General features: G+C 42.2%; 1 protein-coding gene across 1 annotated transcript in view; it reads left to right on the top strand.

Annotated features, from left to right (window-relative positions):
- Positions 1 to 19,764, top strand: part of TPO (thyroid peroxidase) — a 90,983-nt gene that overhangs the window by 10,538 nt on the left and 60,681 nt on the right. Inside the window, exon 5 of the mRNA XM_078388914.1 lies at positions 16,938 to 17,453. Within this exon, the coding sequence (XP_078245040.1) occupies positions 16,938 to 17,453 (516 nt within the window). The remainder of the gene's footprint in view (positions 1 to 16,937; positions 17,454 to 19,764) is intronic.

The raw sequence follows: 19,764 nt of genomic DNA on the forward strand, positions 1-19,764 counted from the left end.
TTCATCATTTCAGGCTGATCAGTCAGCCCACCTTTTGTCCTTCTCTTCTCCCCCTCATTCCTCTTGTCAATGGCTGTGCAGTTTGTCCATCCTGAGCGCTCATTTGCTCTGCACCCATCCCCTGACAACTAGGCCCTGACACCCACCCAGCCCCCCTCTCATTCTGTGGAGGGGAAAGAGAGATGGTCACCTCTTCCCCCCAATGCTTAAATATCTATGCCCACAGACTACTACAGAGAATTCAGTATTCCTAGGCACATGGCTTTGTAGTGGCACCAAAACATGGATACGAGGCATGGATCCTCATTATTTCCTGTGATATTTAGACACAGTCCTTCCTAAACCACTGCTAGACCATATATTCCCCCTGCACCCACAGACTACACCACAGAAATCATGGGTCCTTCAGCGTATGGTTTTGTAGTCATGAATCCCCATGATTTTTATATGTAGGACCATCCCCAAACCACATAAACATGGGCCCCCATGGATCCCCATGATTTTTATATGTAAGATCATCCCCAAACTGCGAAAACTTGGGTCTCAAGCGTGGATCCCATGGATCTCTATGATTTTTCAATCTAGGATAATCCCAGACTACAAAAACATGGGTCCCTCCTACCCAGTTTCCTGGAGGAAGATTGACCCATGTACGTCATGTAGACACCTTTTTAAAAATGTATTAAACATGCTAGAACTGATCCAAATCTCATTTCAACCAGTAATGGAACCAAGCTCTCATACTCAGATTTTGACCAGTATTATGGTTGGTGTTTTGACCAACACAGGTGATCGGCAAAGTCAATCAGTGAAGTAATGAACACAGTTTAAATGTTATAAGAAAATCATGTTTGTGGCAATTATTAAAAAAACAAACAGGCCAAGAAATGCAGTGAAAGATCTCTTATGGAAGTGCAAAATGTGTAGACCAATATATACCGTGGAGTTTGTTGGACAAGGAGTTGGGGTACTCCCGTACAACAGAAGCCAGAACAAAGACGGCCCAGAGCAGCTTCCTTAAACTGAAGAACATAGTGTGCAAACAAAGCTTAGAATTGGCTCTGTATTCCTGATTCTTCCCAATGCTAGGCTACTCTAAATCCACAGAAGCATCTGAAACGTGGATTTGTCATACGATGCTCAGAGCTTCTTAAATCAAGAGGGTAAACAGTGAAGTAGTACTCAGTAGAATAAATGAAGACCAAGAAGTGATACAAACGCGTAAAATGCACAAAGTAGAGTCCTGTTGTCACATAATGGGAAACTAGAAGTATAGACTGTTAAAATAATTTATTCGAGGTAAAATAAATGGAAAATGAAGTCAAGGAAAGAGCACAACCTATTGCGTGAAGAATGTGGAAGACTACTTCGGATGCAACACAATGTCATTGTTTACCTTTGCAGCTTCAAATGTCAGTGTGGCTGTGATGGCACCCGATCTCTTTTAGGAGAGAATGAGAAGAAAAAAGAAGAATGAAAAATGAGAATGTCATTGCAAATGTTTTGGCTGTAACTTAGTATAAGTGGCGGACTCGTTGCCCCCAATTCTGCTGCATTTATGGGCTCTGTGCGCTGTCAAGTTAGCATTGACAGGAGAGAGGCCCGTGCAACAGAGAGAAGACAACCCCTCCCCCAAGCAACAGGAAATCTGCCATAAAACATTGATTTTCTGTTGGGCGTTGGAAGTGAGAAGTGACCACCAGCCTCCTGAGCTCTCCTCCTACTCAGTCATGTAATAGAGTTAAGGGGTCACAGGATTTTTTTTCAGTAACAGGGACATTGTCTGCCCCCCCCCCCCCGGATGCTTCCCTCTGAGCTTTGCTGCAAACTTCACAACAGCTGGCGATTAAAATGGATTTTCTCAGGATCAATATGTCATTGTGAGTCATAGAGTTGTAGTAAAAAATTATTTAGGGGTGGCTCAGTATTGAATGGGCAATTAAGTAAGTGATGTGAGAGCTGCAAAACGTTTTGTTGCTGGAGGAAAAACCTATTTGATTTGGTTTGTTCATAGGGAACAAGATAACTGCTCTCACACTGGACTTTCATTAGAGGGCATGGCTGTGGGGGACTGGCATGATGGGCAGCCATGTGCTTCAAAAGTTACCCCTGTGCCATCAAGCCCACCCAGCTGTTCAGGGCATGCGCTCTGTGCACTCTGTGAAAACGTGTGCTGGGCGGTGGGCTAACTGAAGGGGTGGCCATTGTGTCGTACAGGGCCTTTTTCGAAATACAGCTCCTATCAGCTGGATCCAGCATAGCCAGTAGTGAGGATTTAAAGAAATTACAGGTCTAAACCATTGAGAAAGCCACAGTTGCATTTCATTTACACTGCAAAGTTTATAGGAGGTTTAAGCAGAATTCTGTTTCAGAACAATTTAATTGGGGGAGCCCAGGGCCGAAACAGTGGAGCATCTCTCCCTCAAATTTTAGCAGGTAGAGGATTTGCTCCGATCAGAAGCTGTTTATTAATCTGACCGGCAAAAAGATTAGTTGCACAAACAGGAATGGTTCCTAAATTATGGCTGAATTAGAGAGGCCCACACTAACCATTTAGCTACACTGCCGAAACATTCCCTCCATGGATAAGTGCCAGGTGGACCTGGTGTGATAATGGCTGGGAGGAATCTCCCTTCCACCACCTTGAGCCACACTAACTATGCAGTGCTACAGGGAATTACAAAAAAACCACAAGGTTAAGCACTTTTGCCCTTTACACACCAACCCTGCATGGTAGGAGTACTAAAATACCCACAAAATATAAGAGCATTCAGTAGGTGATTGAAGCAAAGTTCTTCGTTAGTACTAGCAACCCGCTCACTCCCAAAAATAACCAAGCTGTTGATTTTTTAAAATATATTTTATTAATGATGTTGCAAGAAAAAGGCAAAAGGTAAAGTTTCCGAACACTTTCAAAAGTTGCAAAAATAGTTTAAAAGCTGTGGAGCAAATAAGCATTCCAAAAAGTTTAAGGCTTGAGGCAAGAACACTTTCAGAACAGTTCCTACGAGAAAATAAGAAAGCTAACTAACCCAAGATAATACTTACACATTGACAGAATACCAGCATAGTTCCAGAGCATACACAGAGTACAAGTCAGGCAGCAGGGTAACAGATGAGGATAGCTGTCTCCTAAGAGATGCTAGGCTAAGCTAAGCAACTTTTCTGTCACTTTTATACCCATCATTCCATTTCTAAACTCTTCAAAGGGATGTTCCAGTCAGGCATCAAACCTTGAAGAGAGTTACTTCTCCAAAGTAACTTGTCCCCCTTCTCTTCTCCACAGCAGAAATCATTCAGTGCTACCAGGGTGTGAGCAGCCTTGGACATTCTACACCCTCACCGCAATAAAGCACAGGTGGCACCACCTCCCATTAATGGCACTTTATTCCCTATTTCCTGGCCTTCTCATCGCAGGCACAAGCTAGTAGGCCTGTGTCTCAAGAAGTCAACCAAAGCCATGATCCCCTATTTTCCCAGTCTCTTGACAAATGGGAACATGCCTACTACAAATAAGGACATGAAATCATGGGGAGAGAAGAGATTAAGATAATATCTGGAACAGTTCTAGTACATAAATTTTGCCCATCCTCTTGGTAATACCTTATCTGCAATGTAGTCATCTGGCTGGATTTCTGAAATGCAACACAAATATTTATTTTATTTATTTATTTACAATATTTTTAGCCGCACCATTGCCAGTGCATGAAAAGAATTGTCAGGGAAGGCCTTATCTTGCATAGGCTTTGCTTTCTTTTCATATAAGAGGCTTCATAGCAATATATTCTTATTATCCCAGACTTACTTCTTCAGGGGAGGGGATATTATTATGTTCTTCCATTATGGTGGAGGAGAGTGACTTGGCAGGACTCGTCATTTGGGATATGAGTAACTCTGCTGCACTCTGCAACAGAAGAGTTTCAAAATATACCTATATCTTTATCTCTGTATCTCCTGGCTGAATATCTCCGTGAGGTAGGTATCTTCTGGCTGTGGAGCTGGAAGCTGGGAATTCGATTCCCCACTATATGTCACAGGAGAAGAACCACTCTGTGTAGCCTTGGGCAAGCTGTACAGTCTTAAAGCTTCCCCAGAAGAAGGGAACAGTAAATCACTTCTGAGTACTCTAGGCCTAGGAAAACCAGGAAAGAGTCACCATAAATCAGAACCAACTTGATGGCATTTAAGTAATTATAGATAAAGACACAAACACATAGAGTGTTCTGTGAACTTTGTAAAATTACAGGGTTAGAGAATGAGAATCTTCACAACCAAAACGTTTGCAGCTTTCACACTTCTGAGCATGATAAAGGTATTCCTAACCATCAGCTGGCAAAGCTTCTTTGTAAGTTAGAGTTCCTACAGTCATACGCTACACCTGGTGGTCTTGAAAGCTCACCCTGAAGCCTCGACCAAATGCAACGTTTTTACATGTTCCGTTTGTGGAAAGATCAAGACTTAGATCTAAATCAATTTAAATGGATTCGGATGAAGACTGATGAGTTTAGGCATGTGCTCCATGACAGTGTTACCTGTAACAACTTTACTGAACAAGGAAAATGTTACATGGCATTAAGAGGGCATATCTTCAGAGACTAGGACATTGAGTTAACAAAATATCTCCATAGACGGGCAAAACATTTCTAATGTTAATGGTTGTTTATCTGTAAAATTGTCTAAAATGCCCCAGCCCGACTGAGGAGAATAGAAATGTCAAAAGCTGCTGCTACTACTACATTTCCTTTTCTTCTGCTTCTAGCACTAAAGGTGTCTACAGCCTCCCTTCTTCCATTCACCAAGGGGAAATCTGAACTTCCTGGGTAGCCGAGGGATCTGGCTGTGCTGCCACATGGCCAGATGGAGCTTCCAGACATATTCTTGAAAGGTTTTGTGGGAACGTTCTTCTTTTTCATAGTCAGTAGGCATTGATTCATGGGCAGTGCAGCACCTCTGAAGGTGCTCTGTGCCCCCCCAGTTTTCTATTGGACAAGAGTTACAGGGAGCTGCTGTTTCTCATTCACATAATACCGGTGACAGTCAAATAGGAAGTTCTGGCTGTTTTTAAAAGGAAATACTGTATATCCTTTCTAAAACAATGCAGTGAAAGGCAGCCGAGTCTTTTGTGAGGGAAGCCTACAGGAATTTAAATGTATGGTGTTTTAAAGAAATTGAATTTTTACACAGGGAGTTCGCAAGACTCCTTTTTATTTTCGCCTGGACCATGCTTAGGATGCATTCTTGCTTGTGTGGCATCTTTAAGTGATCAGTTTTATTCCCTGTGCTAGGGGAGATGGCCTGTAGTTTTGCATTCAGTGCCATCACCCAGCTGTATTTCTCCTTTTCATCTAGATCTCAGGAAATTGTTCTGCCCCTAAACCAGTGTCTGGGATCAGTAACAGACCTGCCTCAGGATGAACACATTGAAATTTGACCTGGAGAAGACATGGGTGCACCCAGTCAGTTGAAAGGCTGATTAGGGAGTAGAGATTCAGCCTATGTTGGAGTTTGCTACATTCCCCCTGAAAACAGCGTTCACACCTTGGGTGCTCTGCTGGCTTTAAGTCTGGATGCCCAGATTTCAGTGCTAGTTGTAAATGTGTTTGCACAGTTAAAGCTTTTCTCCAAATGTGCCCATTCCTGACAATGCCTGATCTGGCTGCAGTGACACATGCCTTAGGTTGCATCTCCTTTGGATTTCTGTAACATGCTCTATGAAATAGTTCGGACACAAGATGGTTTTTTTCTCTAGCTGCTCCCAGGCTATGAACTGCCCTTCCTTAGGAGGATCATTTGTTCCCCTCCTTCCTATCCTATCACCACCAAGCAAAAACATTCCTTTTAAAGTTTGGCATCTCAATTTGGATACGTACTTTACGGCAGTGGTCCCCAACCATTTTGACACCGCGGACCCGTTGGGGGAGGATGGTGTCTGTGTGTGGGGAAGGCAGGGCACTCCCCACGCTCATGCGCATTCGTGAATGGGCAGGGTGCACACACGTTTGAGCACAAATGCGCAGAGGGCCATTTGTGCAGATTGTTGCACACTCGTGTGCACGTACAAAGAGGCAGGGATGTACTCTCCACATGCCCGAAGGGACTGGGGGGAGTGTGTGCAGGGAGGTGGGAGATCTGTCCCACTCTGGCCCAGGCCACGGACCAGCACCGTGCCATGAACCAGGGGTTGGGGACTCCTGTTTTAAGGGATGGCGGGTAGTAGTTATAATATTTTATATTTATGTAAGTTTTCATTTTATATAGGTTTTAATTCTTCTTTGTTCGACCACTTATTAACAACCTGTTTATTATGTTTGATATGTGTGTTATAAGTGTTGCAAATCACTTTGAGTCCCATACATAGGGAGAAAGGAGGGCGATATGTATCAATTATTTCCATGTGAGACCCAAGGAAGCCCTAATCAATGTGACCCAGACTCATTCATTTCTTCCTAGCAGGCAGGTTTAGGCTTTTGATGTGATGATGGGAAGGACTTCAGCAAGCCACATCATTTTTCCTTCAAAGCTGAAAGATGATGTAATCCCTCCTACTAGGTCAAGCATCTTTATGAGTAAAGTTGATGGACAGTCTCCTGTGTGTTGTAGAGCACAGTTTGTACAGGAGCAGATTAACCACCTCTGGAAGCTTGTCAGACCAGATCAGGAGTGGCCTCCACCTTTCTTTATGGACACATCAATACAAGTCCTCAAAATTCAAACGCAAGCACATGTCCTAACAGCTGTGCACAAGTCAGATTAAAAACAGCGGCTCTTTGACTCACCCCATCCAGATGCTGAAACAGATCAGTCTTAAAGGAGTCCTAGAGGCGACAGCCCAGCAAATGAACTGCTGTCTCCTTTAATTCCCCACTGGGCCTCCTTGGAGAGGAACCAGTCTGGGTGGCCTTGGGCCAGCTGCACGGTCCCAGGGCACCCCAGGAAGAAGGGAATGGGAAACCACTTCTGAGTATTTTGTTGGCATCTTTGGGTTTAATTTTGATTTTGTAACTATTATGTGCATTGTTTTAAATGGTTGTTCGATGATTTATTTGTTTAAAAGTCAAATAAATAAATAAATATTCTCTACCCGGAAAACCCTGGAAAGTGTCTCAATAAGTCTGAATTGACTTGACAGCACGCAATTAATTATTATTAAAAAGTTTATGTTTTAAGGTTTATTTTTTCAGCCTTCTTTTCCTTCTGTCAGTTTCATGAGAACTGATAAATAACAAATGACTTTCACAGCAATGAATTTCTTTTCTGAAGACAGACAAACCCAGCTGAGAGTGGTAATTGTGATTTTTAAAGAGCGGATACCTGTTTGATGGCTACTGCTGTAATTAATTTTAAGAGTCACTATTACATTTCATTTCGAATAGCCTTGGTGATAAATATAATTAAATAGCCAGAAATATTTTATCCTAATAATTAGGTATGAAATGTCGTATGAATATGCTCACTCTAAATCTGAGCAGGAAAAAAATCTTTAACTGTTTAATATGCAGTGATATTCTACTGTCAAGAGGGTTATGGCTGGCAAGGCATTTAACGATTAACGATTCGTATTTTGCCCTGATATATTCTGAATACCATATAGAGAATCCTGTCATCTTTCTGCCAAACACCTAAAGCCTCAGGAAGCATCTAGGTATCCAGTACCTGAAATGAACAGGAGATCTCTCAGCCTTTCATCCTGCAGTAGAGGTCTGTTCAGTTCAGTTCTGTTACTCAGGACCCAGGGAATACTGAATGATCATGAACATGGGCCGTGAGAAGGGATGACCCACCTATAAGGGAGGTAGTCACTACAGGCAGCAGACACTAAGTGACACATAGCTCTGTGTGCAGAGGGGCTTACTCTGTACTGTAACTCCGAAGCTAACCTGCAGTTTTCAGCTCAGAGGTGGTAGAGGACGGGTCTCACCATCCGTGTTAAAGCAAAATTCAAATGCCAGTCTGGAGAGTTACCATCTATCTTTTGCTTTGGGGAGCAAAAAGTCTGAGACTGGCCATGGGAGTAAGGACATCTCTCTGGGTAATAATTATTATTGTGTGCCATCAAGTCAGTTCTGACTTATGACGATCCTTTGCAAGGTTTTCCAGGTAGGAAGTACTCAGAAGTAGTTTATCCTTCCCATAGCGGAGCTCACACGTGAGAAGAAAACAAGCCCAATTGTCCATGCAAAAAGCTTAGAGTGTATCACTGTACACACAAGAGCTATGCTCAAGTGTTTAGATAAATACATGTAGGGTAGAGCTGATGTTTTGCACAGAGACACATAGAGAGACAATATATAAATGTTCAAAAACAGTTTATGCCTGATCCAGCCAGATTCTTTATATGTACTTAAGAATTTGTATCCTGGAAAATGGAATGCTAGCCAGACTATTGGCAAGGCCAGTGCAAATTCTGTGTATGGTGCATCCAGAGAAATAAGGACTCTTCTGATGCTTCTTAAAAAATGTGATCCCTGTAAGAATTGGCATTACTCTCTTTCCAGTGGACCACGGCACACAAAATTCTCAAATTCTCTGATTCTGTCTCTGGCCCTAATATGGTAAATAGGAAAGCCAATTAGATTTGCATACACCTGTGAGGCAGGAAAGTTTTAAGGGACGGATCATACTTCCGCACTATTAAAGAGCAGGCCGGGTAGGTGGGGCTCGTCAGCCTTGGAAGGCAGCCCATCTAGGAGAAGGAAAACTCCGATTCCAAACCTCCACTGCCTTGTGGCCATATCCACTCATGGAAAAGGCTTCAGGAGTTAACCTCGAGGCAAAATCCGGAGCCGGAGTCCCGGAGGCAGTTCGTGTCGTTCTGCCAACTCCTGCAACGTTGCTGGAACCAGTTGTATTGGCTCTTGCCTTTCCATTGGACTATTTCAGCGATGTGGAGAGGGGGAATTTGCTGCTTGGGTAACAGCCTATCCTCCATATTATTTCACCCAGGCTTCATGCTCTGAGTGAAGACACCATACGTATTCGATTCAGAGCATGTTACCGTGGTCTCTCGAGACTGAAGGATGCCTATGCTAAGTGGACCACAGAGAGGGAGACAAAGTTCTGTATGGAATGCCAAGGGTAAATCTATATAATAATCATTATCATCATGTCATCGTCAAGTCAATTCTGACTTATGGCGACCCTTAAGGGTTTTCCAGGCAGAAGAATACTCAGAAGAGGGTTACCCTTCCCTTCTTCTGGGGGCATCTTGGGACTGTGCAGTTTTGCCCAATGCCATACAAGCTGGCTCTCCTCACAGGAGGCATAGTGGGGAATTGCGCTCTCAACATCTGACTCCACAGCCAGATATGTAAACCAGTGAGTCATCCTCTCTCTCTCTCTCTCTCTCTCTCTCTCTCTCTCTCTCTCTCTCTCTCATCCCTTGAGTTGCAATAAACCATTTTGCATCACAGCTTGAACCAAACCTTCTGTTCATCTTCTCACTAAGAATGAACATTTGGAGAGTTTCACTGACAGAACTCCTAGAACGCATGTAGTCTCTCTCCCATACCTGCACACACACCAGCCTCAGGGGGTGGGGATGTAAGCAAACTCCACAAAACAGGGCTTGCAAATTTATTTTACAACACGAGCTCAACATTCTCAGTGCCCTTGAAGTCGAGTGTTGTTCTGAAACCGTAAGCAGCCCTTTGAATCTGCTGCATATTCATCTTTTTTTATTTCAATGGCACAATACTGTCTTTTGCACAAGAATGATGACATGTTTACACAGTTTTAAGACTACAAAACCCAGGATGTCATGCAGTCACATCTAAAAGCCTTATGTTTAAAAGTTAAACTTTAAAGCTCCACACGCTATGGGGGAAAAAAAGATCAGATGGAAGAATGAGGATATTTTATTTAGTGGCTATATTTATTTATTTATTTATACTATATTTTATAAATATATTTAATCACTTTTATTCATAATTTCATGATCTAATCCATAATAGAAATGACATGGACAGAAGATGCTAGATTGGAAGTAAAGCTTTACAGAAAATTGGGTGAGCGGAGCAGAAACCAGAGCTGAATTGGTCAACGGCGTAAAGGCAAAACTTGCTTGTTGATTTGACCCATGCTTATATTTCTCTTGTGCTACTGCTTCTTTTTGAATTTCTAGAACCAGAATAAGATCTGAAAAATTTAGACTAGGATACAGCAAGGAAAGGGGTAGGTTGGTACATTAACGGAAAAAGACAGTTGCTGTATGAAACAGAAGAAGTGGAAAGAAGAGACACAGACACAGCTGGAAAAAGGAAGATTTACAGACTCATGAGTAAAAACACTGAAAGACTCACAGGCAGTGAACAAAGATACAGCAGCAGAGGGAGGACATCAGCTTTCACTACCTTGGAGAAGCAGCTGAGTGAAGACACCATACGTATTCTGAGACCTAAGAGAATTTATGGGGATATTGTGATTGAGAGAGAGAGTTTTCAGAAGAGGCCCCCATTCCTTGTGTGTTAGGACTGACTGAAGCTGAGAGAGTGGGTTGATGAGTTGTATTTCTAAAAGGACCACCTCTGGGCAGCATGAAAAATGGAAAAGGAAATGTGATACTGTGATATAGAGACTTACTGTTTATATGGAATTACATTTATTCCAATATGGGAAAGAACTGTTTCTTTGGGGCTGTTTATTGTTATATGTATTGACCACCTGCGATTTATCATCTGAATTCTATACTTGCATTTCCTTTACATGCAAACTTTAATTAACATGGAGACTAATTCCATTTCTATGAAGCAGCTACAAGTCCAAACCAGACAAGGACTGTGACAGAATTAAATCAGGGCTGCAGAAAGCTTTAATGATGGAAATAGCTATCAAGAGTCTGTTACTACAGAAATTCCAGAAAGTCTTCCGGTACCCAAAGGATTAGCAAGTGAGATTCATGATAGCATATGGCAAAAGTGTTCTTTAAAGTGGCAAAGACTTTTTCTTGTTTTCACTGAGAATTTATGCCGGAATATTTTGTGGAGAGACCAGAGAATTCTTGCCTGTAACCTTGCCCTGCAAGACGCCATTAAAATTGATCTAATCCAGTGGTTCCCAACCGTGGGGCCTCAGGATGTTCTTGGACTAAAACTCCCAGAAGCCTTCACCAATAGCTGTGCTGTCCAGCGTTTCTGGGAGTTGTAGTCTCAAGAGCATCTGGGGACCCAAGGGTGGGAACTACTGGTTTATAATAACACCTAGTCAAAAGATACGACCATTATTTCTTCCTTCTATGACAGGACAGAAGTGGCCATATTTCCACTTGTGGAGTGTAGGGCTGAAAAAGAATGCTTCCGGAATTCTTTACTCTCTTTGATTTAGCCTGTCATGACAATGGGATGCTTAAGCAAGAATTGTTCAAGATTCATTACCTCTAGGAATCCTGTCCTGGAGACACTTGTTGAAAATCTAGACCTCTCTTGATATTCATCGAGAGCAAGACAAGGAGCATAGAATTTCTCCCCTCTCTCTCTCCTCAGAGTCTCCCTTATTTATGCAATGCCCCTTTTCAAAACTAGTGTCCTTGTGCTTTGAGAAGTGAGGCACACAGAGAGAAAGAGTGTGCAGAACAACTGCCTGGTTCTTAAAGGAGACATTCTCTCCAATGCTTCTAATCTTTAAAACAGTCCCTCTAAGGTTTCTAATCTTTAAAAGATGCAAAGGGCATAGTTAAAAGCCTTTGTCATCTTACATAAAATGTATTATTTGCATTAAAATGTTGTTTGTGTTAAAGCTTTGCTTGCAGGATTTTGTTCGCTTTGCACAGAAAATAAATAATTTTGCTCCTCTTTCCATAAACACCATGGATTTCTTCATCCTTTCACAAAGGAAGGAGAATAATTTTGCCTTCTTGCTTTCTCTCTCCCTCTCCCTCTGATTGTGAGAACAACGCAAGCCGGGATTTACATCACTAGTGGAGTGTGACAAGTTCCCCTCCCATCATACAATTTACCACTTGAGGAAATAGTGACTGAGCTTTATTATTCTCACAAAAATGGTGGGTTCTGCCAGTGCAGCCATCGCTCTGCATTACACAAATTAGCAAAGAAAACAAGAAATGTTTATTAATGGCATCCAAGCTAAATGAAAGAGAAAAGGCATATCAGGACATTGAGAATGCTTTTCGGAGGATCCATTTTCCCTCAAGAACACTGCAGAAGGGAAAAATTTACATTTCCCCCCTCCATATATCTGCTGAAATAATTATCAGGACTCTGGGGCTGATGTTATTTGCATTTTTTTAAAAAAACTTCATTTTAAGTACAAAGGTACACTTCCTGTCCTATTACATCACATGCCTTAAATGCTCAGTCTCAAAATCCTGGTAATTGAATAAAACTTCCCGGGCACTGTCTGTTCCGACTGACTGTTCACTGTACAACCACTGCTCCTAAAGTGAGTTTCAGTTATCACTGCCAAGCACCATTTATTAATTCCCCAGAGGCGACCTTCCCCAGATTCTGGAGGTGATTAACCCCTGCAGTGCCAGAGGGAAAGGGCTCAATTTTGTAACATAAGTTTACTATCATTTGTTACCTTTGTAACTCGCTCTTCCCCCAAGCAGATCATACAGTTACCAGTAAATTTCATAAGAAAATACTGGGGTATGTAAAATGGAAACAAAGCTCCTTGACTGAAATCATCTTGTTATCTTCATGGCAGAAGAAACTGAGTTCGGTGTACCAGTGTAAGAGAGAATAACAGCTACCACAAAGCCCAGTACACAGTTAAAGAGGATTTCTCCAGGCTTTTCTAAAATGAAGCAGATTATTGAACAGGAGCAGGAAAGTTAGAGGAGTGTGAAATATTGCTCATTATTCATCCTTTCGTCCAGCTCAGCCAATTAGCACCTTTTCTTCCACACTATTACCATGACTTTCTTGCTTTGCAAGCAGATTCCATTATACTTTTTAGATTGTTAAAAATAGGTCTCTGAATGGAAGAGTACCACAGCCAAGCTGTGTTTTTCCTATGGCATGATACGGTGCAGAGAAAATGGCTTTATCTGAGGACTCATCATTAGCCCTATGGTAAACTGTTACACATTGCAATATGGGTCACATTTGATGTCACTGAAAAGAGAGCACAAGGAAATCCTCATTTGCACATTCAGCTCTTCGTGGAGTACTCCTCATCTCATCGAAAAGAAAATTAAGAAGCTTCATTATGCAGCTCCATCAGTTCCTAAGGATTCATTATTCCTTCACATGAATTTGGAAAGGAGTGAACTAAAACTGCAGATGCAGTTCACTAGGGTAGAATAGAGACTTCCCAACTGCTCAGTTCTGAGAAAAGGAAATGGCTAGTGAATTTCTCCAGGTCTTATAATTAAGCAAAATAGTAAGGTAGTGTAAATTGTAAATAACAGTAGATAATAACAATGGGAAACACGGTGTTTTTGTTCTGACAAACTTAGGAATGATGAGATGAGCTATTTGTCATGCTGCTTGTTCTGTATCCTTCATCTTGATATTTTCAAAAGCAAGACAAGGCAGAAAATAAGGTGGAAAGAAGGATGGTTCAATTATTCAAAAAAAACCCCTCTGGTTTATTTGAGATATTGTGCTTCTGTACCCACAATCCCAATGCCAGGAAATAGGCTGATATTGCTGCACAATAATGTGCCTGTATTGCCAGCAGGAAAAAGGATGCCAAACTTTACATTGTAAAGCGCAGCCTGAATGTTGACAACACCCATGTCAGCAGTCAAGATGGTCTGCAGGATCCCCCTCTTGTGCTCACTAACGTATCTTCTAGGCATTTTGATTACTTTGTGGCTCCAAGCAATTGATATCTAGAGAACATGCTGAAAAACAACCCTGACAATTGCTTTGTGTTTGGTTAAGTGATGAAAAAAGGAATCCGTTTCTGGAATTTCCCTCTGCTTGGTGTCTCTCTCGGAATGGTAGTGAGCACAAGAGGGGATCCTGTAGGCACCTGTTGGGTGTCGTCAACATTCAGAATACCCTTTGCTATGTAAAATTTGACATTGTTTTTCCTGCTGGCAGTGTAGACATGATATTATGCAGCTATATCAAGCAATTTCTTGATATTTTGAGTTGATACAGAAGCACAGCATCCCACATTCATAACGAGATTTTTTTTTTTTTTTGAGAATTGAGTTTCCTGGCTTTTAAAAATGGAAGTTTAAGTATGCATACATTACATGCACATTCCAACAGAAACTTCCCTTATACAGTATAAAATTACCAAGTGCTAAAAGATCCCAGAAGATGAGCACAACAGTACTGGAACATCCAGGAACAGTTTATTATGGATATGTGCATTTGCAAATGTACCACTATCAACGCCAAGAGTTAGGAATTAGGACAACTTGATGTATTTTTATTCAGCAGTGTGGTCATACCCTTAGTGTATGGTCACCCCTTTGCTATTTCTTGAGATATTTGATCTGGCAACTGTGGCACATGCTTTAGTTACTTCCCAAGTGGATTACCACAACATGCTCTATGTGGGGCTTCCAATGGAAAGTGTCAGGAAACTTCAGTGGCTCCAAAATGCAGCAGCCACATTGCTGACTGGGGTTGGTAACAGGGATCACATACGCCACTCCACCCCACCCCTTTATAGCAGCTCCACTGGCTGCTGATCAGTTTCTGGGCACAATTCAAAGTGCTGGTTTTAACTTATAAAGCCCTAGATGGCTTGGGTCCAAGCTATTTCAAAGACCGTATCTCCCATTATGAGCCAGCTTGGATGTTAAGATCATCAGGAAAGATCTTTCTCTCAGTCCCACCACCTTCACAGGTGTGTTTGATTGGGACGCGGGAGAGGGCCTTCTCCGTGGCTGCTCCCAGACTTTGGAACTACCTCCCACTGGAGGCCAGGCTGGCCCTATCTTTGTTGTCCTTTGTCAAGCAGGCAAAGACCTTTCTCTTCATGCAAACCTATTGTAACGTGGCTGGCCACTCCTTTGTCTCTGCCTACTCAGGCCTCACAGAATGGTCACCTCGCTACCACACACTCTTGCTGCCACCAACCTTTCCTTTAAATGAAAAGGACAAGGGTTTCTTTCAAAAATAAAACTGGTTTATTGATTACAAAATAAAATAAGTAAATCACTGGAAGATAATCAAGGTGTAAATCACTGTTTCTTATTTAACCAATAACACATAGACTTTCCCTCACTGACAACTCTCACACCAGATCTCTCCAGATCTCCCTCACTCACTATCTGACTATCACACTCTTCACCCCCCCTTTTTTTTATACCAGCTCCTCTCCTTCATTTCCACCCTCCGTCACACCATTGGCTGATGATTCACTGCCCAGCTGTGACGGACAGGTGAGGTCATGGCTGCCCGTTACACCTTCACTCAGTGACTGGCTGCCCGAGTGGGGTTTTCATATGGATTGTTTTGTGCTGCTGCTTTGAATGAGTTTTTAGCACTACTTATGTTTTCAATTTCTCAGAGTGGTATTTGTATACTTACTGTTTTTAGCTTCAATATTGCCTTTTTATGATGCCTTTTGTACTCATTGTTCCTAGCTTTAAATATTGGCTTTTAATGATTTAAACCATTGTTGTATACTCCTTGTTTTCAGCTTTAGATGTTGTCTTCCAATGATGTAAGCCCCCTTGGATCCTTTTTAAGGAGAAAGGCAGGGTAAAAATATTATAAACCAACCAACTAACAAATGAATAAATGGGAAAGATGGAAGAAGGGAATATGAAAGAGGAATCGGTGCTTAGAAATGAATATGAGCAACTGGAGTTATTTGTGGCTAGGCTTAGAATGATAGTACCTTCCCTCTTGTTCATTTGAAAGGGAAAATAAGATGCAGTTAAAGAACAGAAATTAATAAAGGAAGCAAACACTATCAGAGGAGCCTCAAGCAAATCAAACACTTGATTACACAATGGAGGCGATGGAGTCCACAATTAACCCATGTAATATTCATTGTCAAAACAAAGGATCACTCCTTGGAACAGTTTCCACTGAAATAATGGGTAAAGAAGTGGGAATGTTTATTAATCAAACAAGTTTTAATCAGCTTAGATGATATGCAAGCATTTAACATAATAGTCTACTTGATAGCATCCTCCATGGTAATGGGTTTTCAATGCTGCTTTTGAAAGGAAAAAAGATGGTCTATTGGATAAATGTATTAAAAATGCCATTAAGTTACAGATCTTAAAGCTCAATTACAAGTATCCTTTAGCCCTCATCAACTCATTTCAACCTCAAATTGCCTTTCTCTGCCTCTGGTATTTTTCTCATCCAGGATGTTTATCTCCCTTTTCTTTCACCTGAATTAATGTACGTTTATCAGCCTTTTGAGTTTTTTGTTTTGCTTTTCTTTGTGGCGGCTGTTTTTCAAATCCTAAATGAGAAATGGATTTGAACATTCTACACGGGGGATGTATGATGCCAGTAAAAATAAGACATAATGCATTGCTGAAGAATATAAATAGTGGTCCGAAAAAATAAGTTTCATAAGCTCTGGTTAACCTAGAAAAAGGTACTTGTGCCTACAGAAGAGTCTTTCTTCATTCAGAGGTATGTATACCTCATTGGTTCCCCATACCTTGGTTGATGTTCTTGGGCTATAACTCTCAGAAATCCTGGCCAGCACAGCTGGTGGTGAAGACCCAAGAACATCTGGGGAACCAAGGCTGGGAACCAGCTCTCTAAATCAACCACCACCACCCCTGGACAAAGGCATCTGTTCCTGAGTACAAAATGCATCATTAAAAACAGCCATGAGGTTTGAATGATACACATTTCAGCCATAGATTGCATCAAAATTCTGTAAATATGTACCGGAAAGGGAGATTTTGGAAATTCTATCCAACCAGTCTATGACATTTGGGTGCATGCTTTAGTGGTATAATTAGTAACTCTGTCCCACCTGTGCTGGTGATACAGTACTTACAGACTGTGCTCCCTAAGGCCGGGTCTCCATTTCATCCACAGGTTTTTGCCAATGATTCACTCTCCATGAGCAGGGATTGCTTGCCATTTTACCGCTCATCCCCTGCGTGCACCACTGGTCACTATGGAGTTTTGATTGGAAACGTATCAGCCTTAAATCCAAGGCAACAGATTAATAGCCTAACCTCCTTCCTCGACGCATCTACGGTTTATGGCAGCACACCGGCAGCAGAGGCCAAACTGAGGAACCTGACAAGCAACGAAGGCCTCCTGAAAACAAATGTGGAATATTTTGACACCGGTCGGAAATACCTTCCTTTTGTTGACCAGGTGCCTTCTCCCTGCAGTCAAGACCCTAAAGCACCCGAAGGAGAAAGGATCGAATGTTTTATGGCCGGGGACACTAGGGCAAGTGAAGTTGTTTCATTGGCAGCTATGCACACCCTCTGGTTGCGAGAACACAATCGCCTTGCCAAAGCCTTGAAGACCCTCAACCCGCACTGGAGTCCCGAGACGGTTTACCAAGAGGCTCGCAAAATTGTTGGGGCTCTCCATCAGGTAAGGTGGACCGTTGGTTGACATATTTTCATCATGTCATACCTTTTCACATCAACCTTTTTTTAGAACTCTTTCCAAATAGCAGTATCAGTTGGAGAAATACCCATGGCAGGAGGCAGAATTCTGCCCACTAGTCTAGCCCATGAACTGTACACCTTCATCTGACTGAATAGGCATGCCTTCGGGTGGCACCATATACAGATAATGACATCTCACCTATGCCCATGCCCAAGTGACCCATCTTTGACTATGCACTTTACGTGCCGTCTGAAAAGCACTGATAAGAGTTATTGTTCTGTCTGTGTTTGGTTTTTAGCATCCTTCGCCCTTCCTGTGTGGAAGGGCAGCAGGATCATCCCTGCTATTCCTGGACTTGGGGGGGGGGCTGTAGGGCCATGCTGGCTGGGGAACTGTGGTCCCCAGAAATTAATGTCTTCACGCTCTGGCACAGAGGTCCAGAGAATACAATCTTCAAACAGGGCTTCTTCCTGGAATGTGAAATCTCTTTACCTCTCATGGACTCAGCTAGCTGACCTAAGCTCTGACCATTGAGGGACAAAAAGAGGTAGCTCCTTCAGCCCCTTTGGTCTTACGTTTTCATTTCCCTCTTTGTTCCTTTTCTTTGCACTTTCTCTTTTCTCATTCAGACGCCCTGTTGTGTTTCCTTCTGGTGATCAACTCTTTATGGTTCTACTTTACTATTCTGTTTGGGTGCAGTCTTCAAAAGGTGTGCCGTAGATAAATAACGGCACACCGTAAAAGGATATTTGAGATTTATGATGCACAAAGTCTCTACTCATAAAGCCCTTTAACCACGTGGAGGATATTATTCTGAAAAGAAAGATGAAAATTATAGCAGCAGGTTACGCAGGACATAAGCCATTCAGATGCTTCCGTGCAGCTGCAGGGAAGAATCGCATTTTCTCCTTTCCAGCTGCTTATATGTGCCTGTTTGGGCAGCAGTAACTTGTAAAGCATGGGAGTTTCGGGGGGGGGGGAGGATACAGCATCATTTCGCACAAGCAGATTTATATCTAGGGAATGAATATTTCCTGCTGGGGCTTTGGATAGATGAACAGATAGACATACAAATAGACAGAATTACTATAAACAGTTGTTAAATTCTAATAATATGAATGTTCTTTCAAATGTTACCAATCTGTTCTCTAGTCTACATGATCTAAGGTGTGTACCCAGGTCAACAAGACAAATTAGCCCGCCACTGAGTTAAACTAGATAAGTAGAATTAAGGTGAGGTGGGCAGCAATTTTGCACCTGCTTTCCTGGGTGTAAATCAAACTGAGCACCATAGTTTACTTCTCAGAAGCCATGCATCAGATTGTCCTTTCATTTTCACGGGCACCCATAAACACAGTGAAGCTGGCAGCCAAGCGCTGTGGCTCATTCTTCTAGACAGAGTGGGACAGCCTTCTTGTGCAGATCTATTTGGGCTACTCTTGTGGCTGCCTGTGGAAACCACAGGAAGTGTCTCCAAACAGTAGCCATAATACGAAGACACCGGCTATGTGATCAAGTGATCCTTATTGGTGAATGGCTCCCAACCTTTATGACCACCACACGGGGCTACTTCTGCCTGTAACCAAGGTCCCAGCCAGAGCTAGGCATATGCTTTCATTAAATCCTAAATTCTAAAATAAGGGTGAACCCAGATGGTCTAACTGGATTCAGCTACATTGGGCTAAGTAGGGTTGCTTAAGATCACATAGTAGACTTTTGCTCTAGATGGGTGGGATAGACGGTCCGCTTAAAATTCTGCCACTGCCACAACCTCCACGGAGCCTTCCAATCTGTGAGCCACTCTTCGACCTGGCAGAGTCTTGTCATCCTGCCTCTTCCCAGGAGTGGCAAGCCGATCGCAATCTCCGGAGCTATTGGAAGGCTCTGCGGAGGTCGCAGCAGTGGCACAACAGTGAGTGGACTGTCCAGCTCCGTGGGGCTGGACCCTCATTGTCGCCACCTTTGCAGGGGTATTCGTATGCAAATATGAATACCCCCATCTCTAATCATGATAATTTATTATTCAAAATACCTGAGACAGTTAATCAAAATTATAAAAACATTGACTAGTATTAAACAACAGAGACAAGTTTTAACCAAAAACCTAAGTATCTGTTAAGTATTGGCACAATATGTATGCTGCTCGTAATATTGCCGTTTTTTGTAGCTCTAACGGTGTCATTTCTGAGCTGTGCAACTGCTTATGTTACTGTGTGAAATTTCTTGATACAGTGGTGCCTCGCTTAACGGGTGCCCCATTTAATGACAAAATTGCATAGCTAAGAAGAATTTG

This window comes from Pogona vitticeps, chromosome 1, assembly GCF_051106095.1.
Source record: "Pogona vitticeps strain Pit_001003342236 chromosome 1, PviZW2.1, whole genome shotgun sequence".
Lineage (NCBI taxonomy): Eukaryota > Metazoa > Chordata > Lepidosauria > Squamata > Agamidae > Pogona > Pogona vitticeps.